The sequence below is a fragment of the Erpetoichthys calabaricus genome, chromosome 5, assembly GCF_900747795.2.
Source record: "Erpetoichthys calabaricus chromosome 5, fErpCal1.3, whole genome shotgun sequence".
In the NCBI taxonomy this organism is placed as follows: Eukaryota; Metazoa; Chordata; class Cladistia; order Polypteriformes; family Polypteridae; genus Erpetoichthys; species Erpetoichthys calabaricus.
The window spans coordinates 85,861,296-85,876,577 of NC_041398.2; the positions used below are offsets into that span (position 1 = coordinate 85,861,296).

Genomic DNA, 15,282 nt, shown 5'->3' on the forward strand with positions numbered 1-15,282 from the left:
TTTTCAAACAAAGAATGTAGCTAAAAGTGATTTGCAAAATGCCAAAGAGAAAGTTACAGGAAAAGATATAACAAGATTATGTGACAGCCCGATGGCGAGATGAATGTTGTTTGGAAGGTTGCCAGCATCAAACTATATTGGTCCAAGTCCTGTTTCCCTACTCACACTAATTCCAAAACTATGATAGCGAAACATTAAATCAGAAACAAAAGTGTATATTTTTAACATTTGCTATACAGTGCTTACACAAACAATCATGATTATTTATGGATTAACAAAAAGGTGATGGTGTGCACTATCGGTGAACCATTTTCCCCACAAACTCCCACCTGAACTATATAATAAATCCTGTCCTGTTAGGAATATGCACATAACATTAACACATATAAATGTATACTTCACAAATATTCAATGGACCCTAGTGATAAATGGAATTAACATGAGTGATTTAATTTAAACTCAATATGCAGATTAGTCTTTGAAAACATAATATTTCCTATGCTATATGCAGATAAACAGAACTGCAAAATGTCTTTGATGCTTCTTTTATCCATATACAACATCTAGAACATTAACTTACCCATTTTGAAAACTGTGCTACTCTCTGTCTCCAATATTTTATCCAAGAAAGTGATGAAATTTGCTTCTTTATGCCCTTGTAATTTAAGCATAGAATTCTGTTCTTCATCAAGGACAACATCAGCCGGTCTGGAAAATATTAATAAGGCTATCAGAGCTGGTCTCACCATTATCAAGGAAAATTGAACAGAAAGCAATGTCAGGTAAGTCATTATAAAAAGCCAATAAATCAGAACTAGGTTTTAATAAAATATAATGCAATATTCAAATAATATAGTAACAATATAAACAATTCAATATTGACTAATAATATACATCTCTGTAGTGGTTTAAACATTACATTTTATAGAAATATTTAAAAAAATAATTTTTTGCTTTGCACCCTCCCCCACCATAACCTAGCATCTATGGAGGAGAAGTGAAAGGTTTAAATTCGTCATAAATTTTGATATCCAGTTTTTGAATGATCTTGACATTTTAGGCTCCCATTATACCGAAAATATTGGTATCTCGATGATGGGTGTGTGTGTCACGATTTCCTGAGTACAGTCTAAAGCTAAAATGGATGGACAGAAAAATACGGAACTCGAAACTTAAGCCTGTTATGAGATAACGATGTGCCGATTAGTTTTTGAGCCAAATTGTGCAAGAGAAACAGACACTATAGAGGAACCCTCAAATACCATAATTCTGCAATAAATTATGAATTCTTCTCATCAATTGCTATCAAAATGACCTATTTTATGATCAGAAAGTTCAGCATCAGAGCAGTAAATAATTACTGAAATGTTATAGAATAGTTTGGGTAACTTGGTTCCTAGGGCGCAAAGCCTACTGATGCTCACGTCCAAATTTTTTCCAACCAACACTAACATCCAAACCTAGAAAAAAAAAAAACTGTATTAAAATTACAGTGTACAGTTTGATTTTATTAGTAATTGCAAATGATCTTAGTCTCAATTTACAGAATGTGCTATGACAAACACAACACAACTCATGAATTGGTAGAGCATACCACAGCTTTAACTCTTCACAGCAGCAAAGATGTGGATGCATACTTTGGCTGACAGGAAATGCATGGGTAAAGCACCTCTGACAGGAAAAGCACAGTGGTGCGCACCCTGCAACGCAGCTGAAGCACAGCATAGTGGCATGCACAGTGACATAGCTGACATGAAAACAGCTAAGCAATCATACTGCATGTTTGGCATGAAAACAACCTCATTGACAGAACGGCATTACAGTAACCCTGGCAAAATGACCAGGTCTGCTGTGCTTCTTGAGAGTTTCATGCACCACGTGATCCGACCATGTGTTTGTACGTATCTCACAAGAAAACCGCTCACGACAACCTGTGTTGCACAGATCAGCTGATCAAATTCATACACATCCAAGTCAGACACTCTCAAACCAAAGGTAAGTTCTGGACGCTGTTGGTTCATAAAAAAGATGGTGGCACCCTCGACAGAGTAACCTGGGTTGCTGTGTCTCCCGACTACAACAATTCTATCCACTCGCTGTGAACTGCATTGCAGAAGCTAATCAATGACAAGAAGGACAGCAACACCACCTGATGACCGTAATATGAGATACACACTTCATCACAAAAGAATGTGCTTTACACCAGAATACAAAAAGAAAAATCAAGACCCATGACCACTGCTCGCCATCAAGCCAAATGCAGGAAGCATTTCAGTGATGAAAAGCAAGAAACCATAAGACAAGACACTACTGTGCATGCCAAAGTGAGAGGTAGGCCTGAACATAAAGGCCTGCAATTGCACAGCGTTGTGACACTTGGCCCACCAGAATGCTATCATCATCCTGCAATACAGACTGTAAGGATGACAACCATGAAAAAATGAGCAGAACTCCTACCCACATATGAACATTGCTTTTACAGCCTCACATCAATGTTTATTGGATACACACTACCTGGGAAAGTTGGACTGTCTATGTGCTCACAGTGGATCATTATTTTTTCAGGCGGAAAACACAAGGCCATGTTGCCAAGGTGGAAAAGTACTGCTTGCTCTATATCAATCACCACATACACTACAAGACACTAACTTCCACAAAAAGTTCAAGAAGAAACTATTTAGAACACATACACAGTATCAACAGCTCCTTATATTTTAAGTCAATTGTGGCATCTTTATCATGGTAAAGATCAATCTTCAGCCTATATCAATCTTTATAGAGCCTTATAAAGTGTTCAGACAAAGACTTTTTAGACCTGAAAACACGGACATATCTACTCATTTACTTTGAAAACTACAGGATTTCATTGATACTAAAATATTATATATATATATATAAATTAAAGAAAAACAAAAAGCACAGATAGAGGATAGACAGGTTCAAGAAATTAAGAAATACTTTCTAACCGATTTTATTTAAGACCAACGATGTTATAATGTTCCAACATCAAATGATACTGCTGGCATGTGCACTGCAAACAGGCAACCACCAGAGCAAAGAGGTTTAGTCATTTACTCAAGTCAAGTCAAGACAGACCCAGATGCCTAACAATTTTAAGCCCTTATGTCGATCCAATGGTTTGTCAAAGTTGAAGGTAACAGACTTTATTGGATACAACAAAATCAGAGACATCTTCACACTGAAAAATACAAAGGGGTAGAATTTGGTTTCCAAATATTACAGACCAGCATAAACCACTTTATTTCACAGAGGCTCTTTTAAAATACTTTTGGTGTCTGCTGCTTTAACCTAGGTCAACATTTTCTATGAGTACACAGAGTTTTTAATCACAATTATTTACCTAATTTTGACTCCTTTGGTAAAATGTTAAATAAAGTAGTAATGACACCTTTTTAAACAAAAGCAAAAGCCAGTTTGTAACCCACCATCTCTCAACAAGAGGTATAACTTCATTCAGTGTAAAACATTAAAAAAAGGTTACTCCAAGTTAAATCGGATTCATTTTTAGATATGGGTTAATATGGTTAGTTGATATAAACTGGGCATGATTGAAATTTATGTCTGTTAACACAGATGTAATTAACAGTTCGTTATTTGCATTTCAAAATGAAAACAGACAAATCATGATGAATATTTTTTAACAATAATGAGTGAGGCAAATAAACAGAAAATAGGTCTGATCATTAAGCATACAAATTATCATTAAAAAAAAAACTTAAGATGATTGTTTTTCTTAAAACAATCAATTTCAACAAAGTGTATGTAGATGATGATTATAAAATATTCAAGGAAAAAGTTTAGTATAACAAATGCCAATAGCAGGGGAAAAATTCTTACGAAATGTTGCCCCGCAAACATCCTGATTCACTGTTGCACCTTCTGTATGCGTAGTGGTGACCCACAGAACATTACAACTAACTTAAAGACTAAACATTATTTCATGCTTTGCAAGCATGAATTAGATTACTGTAACGCACTCCTCTCAGGACTACCCAAAAAAGACACCAATAGTTTGCAACTAGTGCAGAATGCAGCTGCTAGAATCCTTACCAGGAAAAGAAAATCCGAACACATTTCTCCAGTTTTGATGTCACTACACTGGTTACCTGTGTCATTCAGAATTGACTTTAAAATTCTGCTGATGGTTTATAAAGCTTTAAATAATCTCGCCCCGGCTTATATATCGGAATGTCTGACACCTTATATTCCAAATCGTAACCTCAGATCCTCAACTGAGTGTCTCCTTAGAATTCCAAGAGCAAAACTTAAAAGAAGTGGTGAGGCGGCCTTCTGCTGTTATGCACCTAAAATCTGGAATAGCCTGCCAGTAGGTAATCGCCAGGCTAATACAGTGGAGCACTTTAAAAAACTACTGAAAACACATTACTTTAACATGGCCTTCTCATAACTTCACTGTAATTTAATCCTGATACTCTGTATATCCAATTCATTATAATAACTATTCATTCAAAAACTGTACTAACCCCTACTCTCTCTTCTGTTTCCTTTTCCGGTGTCCTGTTGGTGGTGGCGTGCGCCACCACCATCTACCCAAAGCACCATGATGTCCCAACAATGATGGATGGATTAAAAGCCAGAAGTCTGTATGACCATCAGCATCAAGTGACTCCGTGAAAAACCCGTACTACAAAGAGGACTATTTCATTTATGTTAGGTAGAATGCCCAGAGGGGACTGGGCGGTCTCGTGGCCTGGAACCCCTACAGATTTTATTTTTTTCTCCAGCCTTCTGGAGTTTTTTTTTGTTTTTTCTGTCCACCCTGGCCATCGGACCTTACTCCTTTCTATGTTAACTAATGTCTTATTTTGTCTTTTATTTTTCTTCTCTTCATTATGTAAAGCACTTTGAGCTACTTTTTGTATGAAAATGTGCTATATAAATAAATGTTGTTGTTGTAGTCTTTAAGAGAAGAATGTCTGATGCAGTTAAAAAATGAATGTATTTATGAAATGATCTGAGGGGCATGACATTTTTATATTTAATATAACCTTTTCAGCCTTAAGTATAAGAAAACACTACTCATTTCCATTACCAAAGGTCAAATATTTTGCAGTGTAAAACATATCATACCCCATTGACATACAGTAATTGAAAAAGCTTACAGCATACTACACACACAGAGTGTATATCAGAGTGTGTGCACACACTTTACAGAGTGCATAATATTTGTGTTTAAAGTTACTTGGTTACAGCTATACTAAATTTGCTACCTATTCTTTTAAAAATGCCTGGATAGAAAAAAAAATGACTAAATAATACTAAATTCCCTTGAGCATGGGAAAGGGGCTATATAAATAAAAAGTATCATTATTAACACATTATACAGTAAAGAATATTTACTTGTAGGTAGAGTTACATGGTGCTACATGACAAGTCTTTACTAGTCCAGTTTGACCTGTATCTTCATGTTTTGCAACAAACCATTCCAAACATGAAACAAGATAGCCAACAATTTCAAAAGAATCTCCAGTCTGGAAACTAAGTTCATCTGGTCCATTGGCTTCATAATCTGAAGTAGCCAAGCAAAAACCTGCAGCTAGAATTAAAAAAAAAAAAAAAAAAAAACACAAAATACACACACACATATTTAAATTTCAGTTTTCTTAGAGTGTATATATGAAACACTGGTCCCTATGCAGAAGCTTAAAACATGATATTTATGCTGATTTGATCTTGTAAAGCACTTTGAGCTACATCCTTTGTATGAAAATGTGCGGTAGAAATACAGTAAATGCTGTGGCTTTAAAAAAAAGCATCATCATTTTAAAAAAATATCCTATAATCCAATATTACAGACAGAAAACATCTTCTGTAGCACTGGAGTGGTTTTAATAATTTAAATGACACTGTGCTGATAGCTGAACAGAATGAGAATTGTAGGATAATTAAAATGAACTTAATGAAGTGAAGTCATTTGGTATGAAGAGGAATATGAAGAAGACAACGATCATTCTGGTGCCAAGGATCAAGATCAAGACTGATGGAAAAGACATAGCTATATTGACATAGCTAGATGTGCATTACACAGCATGCAAAAAATACTTTCAGCAATTAGTATTAATTTAAAAATATGAAAAAGATATATCAAATGATACGTTAATAACTTTATTATATAGATAGTGTCCAAATGTCTCAAGTGTCCTAACTCATGCAGGCATGAGGATAACAGAAGCATTTGAAATGTGGTAGTGTAAAAAGTTGAAGAGGATTCCTTGTATAGTAAAAATTAATAGTGTGGAAGTTCTAAATCTGGTAAATGAAAAGAAATATGTAATGTCCATAATCAAGAAGACCAGGAAGACCAATAAAAAATAAAATAAATAATAAAATGACATCAGTGAACATCAGGGAATGGACTGGTACCAGCATGAAGCATCTGGAAGGTAACGTCAAGACAGTTAACAGTGAAGAACTAGAACATAGAGCATGTAACTAAATGATGACAGTGATGATGATGATAGCGCAAAGCTGATTTTGTATAATAAATTTAAACTTAAGACTATCCTTCTATCTACTCTCCCCTCTCATTGTGGCAAGAGGAAAATCAACAATACATTCTTTAGTAAAATACCTACCAAAACTAAGCATCTGACACAGTTTGATGCATCATTGTAAAAAGGGACTATGATTAACATAATAAAGTAAGGCATATTTGAAACCTTTCAAGCATATTTGCAAGCTTTCTCCAACTGGCACATTGTGCAAGGTTTAAAAATTAAAGTGACAGTCATGAAACTCCATAATCATATAAATTCAAGCACTCGGCTATAAAAGATCTTTACCTGCTTGGTATGGAAAATCAAACTGATCATTGCTGCAGCATATCCATAGGTTTTCTGCAAAGTTTTTGAAAAGGACTCTAAGTAAACAAAAACAAAATCCATAAAAAGACAACCATATTAAACTGAAATAAAACAGTTCAAAATAAAATTGTGTTACAGTAAGTCTTACACAGTATTATTTAAGATCATTTTTCATATGAATAATCCAAAAGGAAACCTTTGCAATCACAACATTGACTTTTTTTTTTTTTTTTTTTATACACAAAACTGGTACTAAACTATATGAAGATCAATTTTTTAAAATATTTTACCAATTGCAGTAATGTGAAAAACGGCAGCCATTTCAGCAGCACTGGAATCAAGACTACAACCAAATATGGAGAAAATAACCAGAGTCCCAAGATGTAACAGACCTGAACAAAGGGATGGCTGGGAGTCTCCACAAAGTAGGTACCCCTTTTAGGTATTGTGCCAGAATCCATCCATCCATCCATCCATCCATCCATCCAGACAGACAGACTTTATTTGTTGGTGAACAGTGGGATAACAGACTCTGTCATCTCTGGTACTTTGTCCATCACTACACACTTTATCCGTGGTTACTGGTCATCCTATGTATCACTTTTATTGCATATACTGCATGTGTGACCTTGAGCGAGTCACTTGACCTGCCTGTGCTCCAATAGGATAAACAAAATGAAATATAACCAATTGTATCATAAATGTTTTAAGTCGCCTTGGATAAAGGCATTAGCCAAAAAAGTAAACGCAACGTAAACATTAAGTTTGTACTGTGAGTGCTGTGCTATTGACAACCTATGGCAGTTCAACTTGTCTTGAATGTGTTACATAAGTGAATTTATAAGTGTTATAAATATATATATGAATATGAATTTATAATGTTATAAGTGAATTTCCCCTTGGGATTAATAAAGTATCTATCTATCTATTTGAATGTGTACATACTGTGTACAATTGTGTGTTTTTAAACAGGCTCCTTCTAAGCAAACGCCTATTCTCATATTTAACTACAATTACTGAACAAGTTGGCCAAATAAAAACTCTTAATTTGGATTTCTGGCCACCAATTACTGCAGATTGCATTTATAGTTATGTTTTTGCATGGAAGGCAGCATAAAATGTATCATACAGCAATGCTTTTAAAATTGTTCTTATGCACATTACTAATATGTCAACTACATTTTAATCTACATCTTGGTTACACTACCTTTAAAATTATGTTAACACAAATAATTACATTACTCATATCAAGAATTACATACAACATTTTAACTATCAAACAATTAGGGTTTATTTCAATTCAAATTGTGTTATCTGAAGTTGATAATCATTCTTTACTTGGAGGAGATTAGGAGCACGCGCTGATACAACACATTGCCGCACACACCACATGACAAATCAACTCAGGATCTCAGATTAGAACCCAAGTGCAGCCATGCAATAGGTGACACCTCAGCACCACACTAGTTCAGATGGAATGGAACAGTGTGAGGTTTTTTTATGGTGGCTGGAGTGCCAATTCTACCACCAACCCCCAGGTATTTCCCTGCAGGTTGGAGGGCCTACATGCAGGGCTGGATGCAGATTAACATCATACCCAGGACGGAGCAATTGCAGGCAGGTTTAGTAAAAATTAAGAAAAACAAAATGACAATAAAGAAAACAGTAACAATAAACTACAAAAATGTTTGCCCATTGTCCACACAACACTTTAACACATACCACCTAAATTAAGTTAGAGGTATAAAATAAAAACTTTGTAGTTGCTTGCATGTACATGTTTTTGAATTAGTGAAATTTGTTGGTGATATGCCATTGTGCTACACTTCAATGCAAAAACTGGAAGAGAACTAATCAAGAGAAAAAAGCATAATCAAAAACAATCAAGAACACACTCATGGTATAACTAGGACTTAAAGTTTAAATGACTTTGCACCAAACAGCATCAAGAACCTCCTGCATCACATTCTTTATTGTCTTCCAGCACTATATACTTTATATCAGCTTACTGTTTACTTGTGATAATCATAATTTTATGCTTCATAAATGTATCTTTTACTTGGTGTTTGCCTTGATACTGGGTTCTGTCTGTTGTTATTAATTGAGCTTTTTCTGCGATTCTATTCCTGATGTACCAGTTTGAATACCCGTGAAGTGCTTTAAGCATAGGAAAAAGTCACTATATAAGTAAAATGTACAGTTACAAAGCTGTACCACTTTTTGTTAATTTAGTAGTTTGAAGTTGAATAATGTTCCTGATGTTTCCTAAAAATTAGTTAATTTTTTAATTTAGTTTTTATGACAGGAATTAGAATGCAGTTTACCACCTTGTCATCCCACAGAACACCACTTCATTCTCAATAAGCAGACTCACAGATTCACTTTTAAAATTTAAAATACATAAAATCTACTATCTGTCCATCATAATGGGGACACAGGAGCAAGAATCTTCACTGAAATAAAAAGTTGTTTTGGAACTTTAAGGCTTCAAGGTAAATGCAGGAAAGACAAAATTGATGCTTGGAGGTATAAGAGAAGAAGGCATGGAAGAGGTGGGTTCTTTGCCTTGAGTCATGTCTGGTAAACATGTTGGAAGAAAAAAAATCCAATTAACGGAAGTGGATGCATAAATTATGTAGTGATGTGAAGGTTAGTCTGCAGATGGTGAGTATTGTCTCTGTTTGCAAAAAATGAAGGGTGCAAAAAGCCAATGTGATCAGTGTAAATTTAGATCTCAGCAAATGAGTTCTTTTTGAGGAAAATACAGAAGTTCTGCTACTTAAATGTGTCACATGGAGGTGTAAGCAAAGCAAGTATAGTGAGGATGAGAGGTGCACAGAAGAAATTCTCACTTCTAAGGAGTCTCTTTGACATTAAACAGAAAAGTTTATGAAAGATGTTTAAGGAATAGTATGCTCTATGGAAGCGAGACATGGCCAAGTTATTTTTTAAACAACAGTCCTAATAAGGAAAAGTAAAAAACTTAGTAATGTAAAACATGATACACAAATAGACTTAATCATGGAGTAATGAATAAGATTCAATTGTTTATGTAAAAATAAAAAAAAACTCAACGTATGCATTTGTCTTTAGCTGGAGGAGCAACAGGTGTGACCAAATGTTAAGCCAATCTATACCTCATGATGTCCTAATGAAAAGCAAGTATACAACAGTAACCCAATCACCCAATTATTAACAAATACTTGATAACTAGTCAAAAAATTATTGTATGTCAAAAACAAATATCTACTTACTGACTGAATGGTATTAGCGGCTCCAAGGAAGACTTAGCTACTTGAGCCTTTGAAGCATTGGACAATGACTGTACTATCCAATGAGATCCAGTTCTAGGAGTATCAACAATCACCACATCATTGTACTTCAAGTGAGGTTCACCATCTGTCAAGTCTTGAAGTAGTTTTCCTGTGAACCGTGCAAACAGTGTACCTAGAATGAAATATACATATGGAATATACACCTATAAATGCTGTAAAGCAGAAGAATGACCCATAGTTGCTGTTCATGTACTGCAGAACAAAAGGGCTTTTAAAAATACAAAAAAATAAAATAAAAAAAGCTGCTTCAAAAACTAACTACTGAAATCAATCCATTAAATACTCTTGACAAATTTAAAGTAACTTAACTGTAAAGGGACCAAATTTAAATCCTTCTGTAATCTACTGTTTTTACTAATATCATATTTTACTTACAGTGCCCTCTACTATTATTGGCACCCCTTAGTTCATTAGTAAGAAGGGTTAGAGAAAAAAAATCACGGTTTGCTTTTGAACCATTACCTTGCACTGAAAAAATGAGAAACATACGACTTTTAATTGAAACAAGTTCATTCAAAAAAAACAAAAAACAAAGCCTTTGTCAAGTCAAGTCAAGTTGGGGAACATGCACTGGTACAGTGCGTTGCCGCACCCACTACATAACGAAACGACTCGGGATCCCGGTTTGCAACCCCCCAGGCAGACACGCGGTCCAGTCCCACCCTCCAGAAATGAGACTCTATCTGCAGCAGACAGGTGTTAAGTGAGCGACCCCTTGGCTTGGTCCAGCCACTTGGGTCCCCAGTAATGAGGATCTTACGAGCCGGATCACCCTCGGGGAAATGAGCCACATGGCCGTAGACCCATAACTGACGCTCCCTCACAATGCAGGTAATGTGCCTCATTCGGGACTCTATGAGCAACCGTTCATTCGACACAAAGTCAAACTAACGGTACCCAAGGATTATCCGAAGAGACACAGTACCAAAGGAGTCCAGTCTTCGTCTCAGGTCACTGGATAGTGTCCATGTCTCGCAACCATATACCAAGACAGGAAGCACCAGGACCCTAAAGACTTGGACCTTCGTCCTTTTGCACAGATATCAGAAGTGCTACAGACCCCTTTCCAGTGACCTCATGACCCCCCCCCCCCCCCCCCCCATGCTCTCCCAATCCATCTACTGACTTCATGAATGTCACTGCCAAGGTAAGTAAACCTCTCAACAAGGTCGACACTCTCTCCGCAAACAGACACACTGCTGATGGCTGCGCCCAAGAGGTCATTATAGGCATGGATCTTGGTTTTTATCCAGAACACTCGCAAGCCCAGACACTGACTCCTCACTCAGTCTCTCGAGCGCCCTGATCAGAGCCTCCATTGACTCACAGCATCACAGACTCCCAAGATCACAGCATCATCAGCAAAGTCAAGATCTGTGAATCTTTCTTCACCAACACATGACCCACAGCCGCTGGACCCCACGACCTTGCCCAACACCCAGTCCACACAAGCATTGAACAGAGTAGGAGCAAGAACACACCCCTGACAAACCCCAGAATCAATTGGGAAAAACGCATAGGTCCTGCCTCCACTCTGTACAGCACTCACAATACCAGTGTACAGGCTGGCCATGATATCCAGCAACGTTATTTCTTTGTCAAGAAATAAACATTTTTAACAAAAACACATATGCCACAATTGTTGGCACCCCTGCATTTAATACTTTGTACAACCTCCCTTTGCCAATATAACAATATAGCACTTTTATAAGGTTGGAGAATACAAAGCGTGGCACCCGAGGCCATTCTTCTTTACATAATCTCTCCAGATCATCTAAGGTCCTAGGCCCTCTCCTGTGTATTCCGCCACTTTGTTTAGAGTTTGTGTGACTTCATCTTTAATAATGGTTAATGAGAGAGACATAGAGAGAAATTATATTGTAACTGTTTGCTAGGATCACAAGAACTTGTAAAAAGTTAGTGTTTTGATCCAGGCAAACAATACTAAAATAATCTTTGACTATAATACCCCAAACTCCCTAGAATTAAAGGAAGGTGAATAAACAGATCTGAGCGTGGACTCTATATTAGAACACTAGGGAACAAACTTCAAGGTTTTATGTTACTCAAATACTTAGGAGTCATATACTATATGTTTACTGCTATGTTGTACTTTTTTTTTTAACTCTTTGTTGTTTTCTTTGTTTTTTTCCCCACTTTGTCTTGTTTAAACAGCATATTTCAATAGTTTTCCAGAGTCCTAAAGGACACTGGGGGATGCAACCATTTGACTATTCATGCAATATCACAACAGCCAGTTTCCCATATAAAAAAGGGGCCTAGAAGCATACTATAATCTCCAGATATTCAGATTTCCCTTAGAATAGCCCTGGTTGTTGGTAATAATGTTGTAGTGAGTGGAATTTTCTTAGGCTCTATGCCTTTTTTCCATCTCAGCATGTAAAAATGGGACTTGCAGTTCATGCAAATGAATGCTGAAAGCACAATGAGGCAGAGGAATAATCATGCAGAGACATGGAGCTGCCAGTTTGCTGAACTTTCTTTCACTTTGCTACTGGTAGCAGCGTTCATTTCTGTAAAGTTCTTGGAAAACATGATTAGTAAGTTGCATCATTGAGTGCAGTGATGTCACAATACCAGAATTTCACGATACTCGATACCATGGCAAAAACAGAAATCCCATTGAGTTTTTTTTTTGCTTTTTTAAATGAAGTACGGAATATAAACAGAATAATACTGTATATTAGATCAAGCACTTTAAAATCATTACCCACCTTACTGTCAATGGCTGGAATAAAGACGCTGATACATCAACAAGTACATATTTTGTGTTTATTTATGTAATGTGCACTTCAATATCTTGGTAGGCTCAATTAAATAAATTAGTATTACTATTTTTATTTTCTGCCATAAAAATTTACTTTGAATTGTCTCTGTTGATAAAAGCTTGAAAAACAAACACCCAATTTACAAACTACACAATAATAACATTAAAAAAAAACTCAATAAAATCTAAACAGTGTGCAACTTAAAATTATATCATTTAAAAATGGTTGTTGCTGAGCCTTAACCAGGAATCAAACCTAAGTACTGGTACCAGTGCTCCACAAGCCATTTGAAACTTTTAATGCTCTACCTGGAGGTTCTTCCATGTAATGGTAAATCACAACCAAAAATGCAAACACCAACACTATTAGAACAACATAAAATAAGTAGTTAGTTATCTCTCCATTTATTCCTAACTTAATGAATGCTATTAGCTAAGCCTTTAAAGATGGACTGGAAAACGAAAAAAAGTACCAAATTTATATTTTACCTTCTTGTTGTAGGATACCACAGTACATTAAATGTAAACCTTCCTCATCTACTTGGACTGTAATACCAGCATCATCTTCATCTAAATGATTAAGCAACAAGACTCGTTCCAAGAATAAATTCTCTATGCAGTAGTTAACAAGGCCTGAAACAAAATGCAAGTCAGAAAATTAAAAGCAAAAAAAAATCTACCTAATAAAGTGTACTATTATATTCTTTAGAAGTAACATTACTTTCTGCAATAATATGCTTTAGATTTGCTTACAGTAATGGACAATGAATCAGACTCCCTGGACAGGTATATCATGCTTTACCAACTAATAAAGCATTTCAACAGATAGTCTTATTTACATTTTAATAGCAAACCAGGAGTGGAAATATCTACGGAACACCTATGATGAACATATTATGATAACATTCTATCACACTTTTTTGCTATTCAGTTCTGCAGTATTTTGTAATGTATAATTTCTTCTTCCCTTTGAGTGAATTTAAAATGTAATGAATATCCATATAGACAAGATATAGTTTATTACAGCTAATGGAAGAAACTCTTCACTTTAAGTAAGGAAAGGGACTTCAAGTATCTAAGCAGTTTTAAGTCTGTGAACACTCAGTTATGATGCTGAACACACAATGGAACTTCATCTAACCTAGGTTCTAAATAATTCCTTATGAGACGATTGCTTATGATGGTAGTAAGACTGTCAGGCAAAACACAGAGAAAAAAAGACATTTCTCATTTAAAATATTGTAAATTATTTGTATAGTTATAAAATATGCATTTAACTTTCATGTAGGCTACAAAAAAAACTCAATAAAATCTAAACAGTGTGCAACTTAAAATTATATCATTTAAAAAAGGTTGTTGCTGAGCCTTAACCAGGAATCAAACCTAAGTACTGGTACCAGTGCTCCACAAGCCATTTGAAACTTTTAATGCTCTACCTGGTGGTTCTTCCATGTAATGGTAAATCACAACCAAAAATGCAAACACCAACACTATTAGAACAACATAAAATAAATAGTTAGTTATCTCTCCATTAGGTTCGAAACAATTCCTTATGAGATGATTGCTTATGATGGTAGTAAGACTGTCAGGCAAATAACAGAGAAAAAAAGACATTTCTCATTTAAAATATTGTAAAGTATTTGTATAGCTATAAAATATACATTTAACATTCATGTAGGTTATAAAATATGCATTTAACATTCATGTAGGCTACAAATATACCAACTCATTTGTAGTAAGCATCAGCATCCTATTAATATGCTGTTTTGACAATAAATTGATAAATGTTTAATACACAAGCAAGAAGTGTTAATAACTCTTTCATTCTCAAAAGCTGATATAATATTGATAAGGGTTCATTAAAATCCTCTAATGCTTCATATCCCATTCTTTTCATTTTCTATTTTGCCACTTAAAATTAACTTTATGTTTTTGCTTCCTGTGTGTCTCAGGCCAAATATGTGTTTCAGTCAGTCAGTCAGTCATTGTCCAACCCGCTATATCCTAACACAGGGTCACGGGGGTCTGCTGGAGCTAATCCCAGCCAACACAGGGCGCAAGGCAGGAACAAACCCTGGGCAGGGCGCCCACCACAGAACACACACACCAAGCACACACTAGGGACAATTTAGGATCGCCAATGCACCTAACCTGCATTTCTTTGAACTGTGGGAGGAAACCATAGCACCCGGAAGAAACCCACGCAGACACAGGAAGAACATGCAAACTCCACGCAGGGAGGACCCAGTTTCACTCTCAATTTAAACATTTCATTAACATTATGAAAACCATACTGAACATTTTAGGATTATTT

General features: G+C 35.7%; 1 protein-coding gene across 1 annotated transcript in view; it reads right to left on the bottom strand.

Moving 5' to 3' along the window:
* LOC114651771 (SH3 domain and tetratricopeptide repeat-containing protein 1) overlaps window positions 1-15,282 on the bottom strand; it is a 73,156-nt gene that overhangs the window by 28,001 nt on the left and 29,873 nt on the right. Inside the window, 5 exon segments of the mRNA XM_028801729.2 lie at window positions 581-708; window positions 5,383-5,578; window positions 6,825-6,901; window positions 10,100-10,292; window positions 13,458-13,601. Of these exon segments, the coding sequence (XP_028657562.2) occupies window positions 581-708; window positions 5,383-5,578; window positions 6,825-6,901; window positions 10,100-10,292; window positions 13,458-13,601 (738 nt within the window).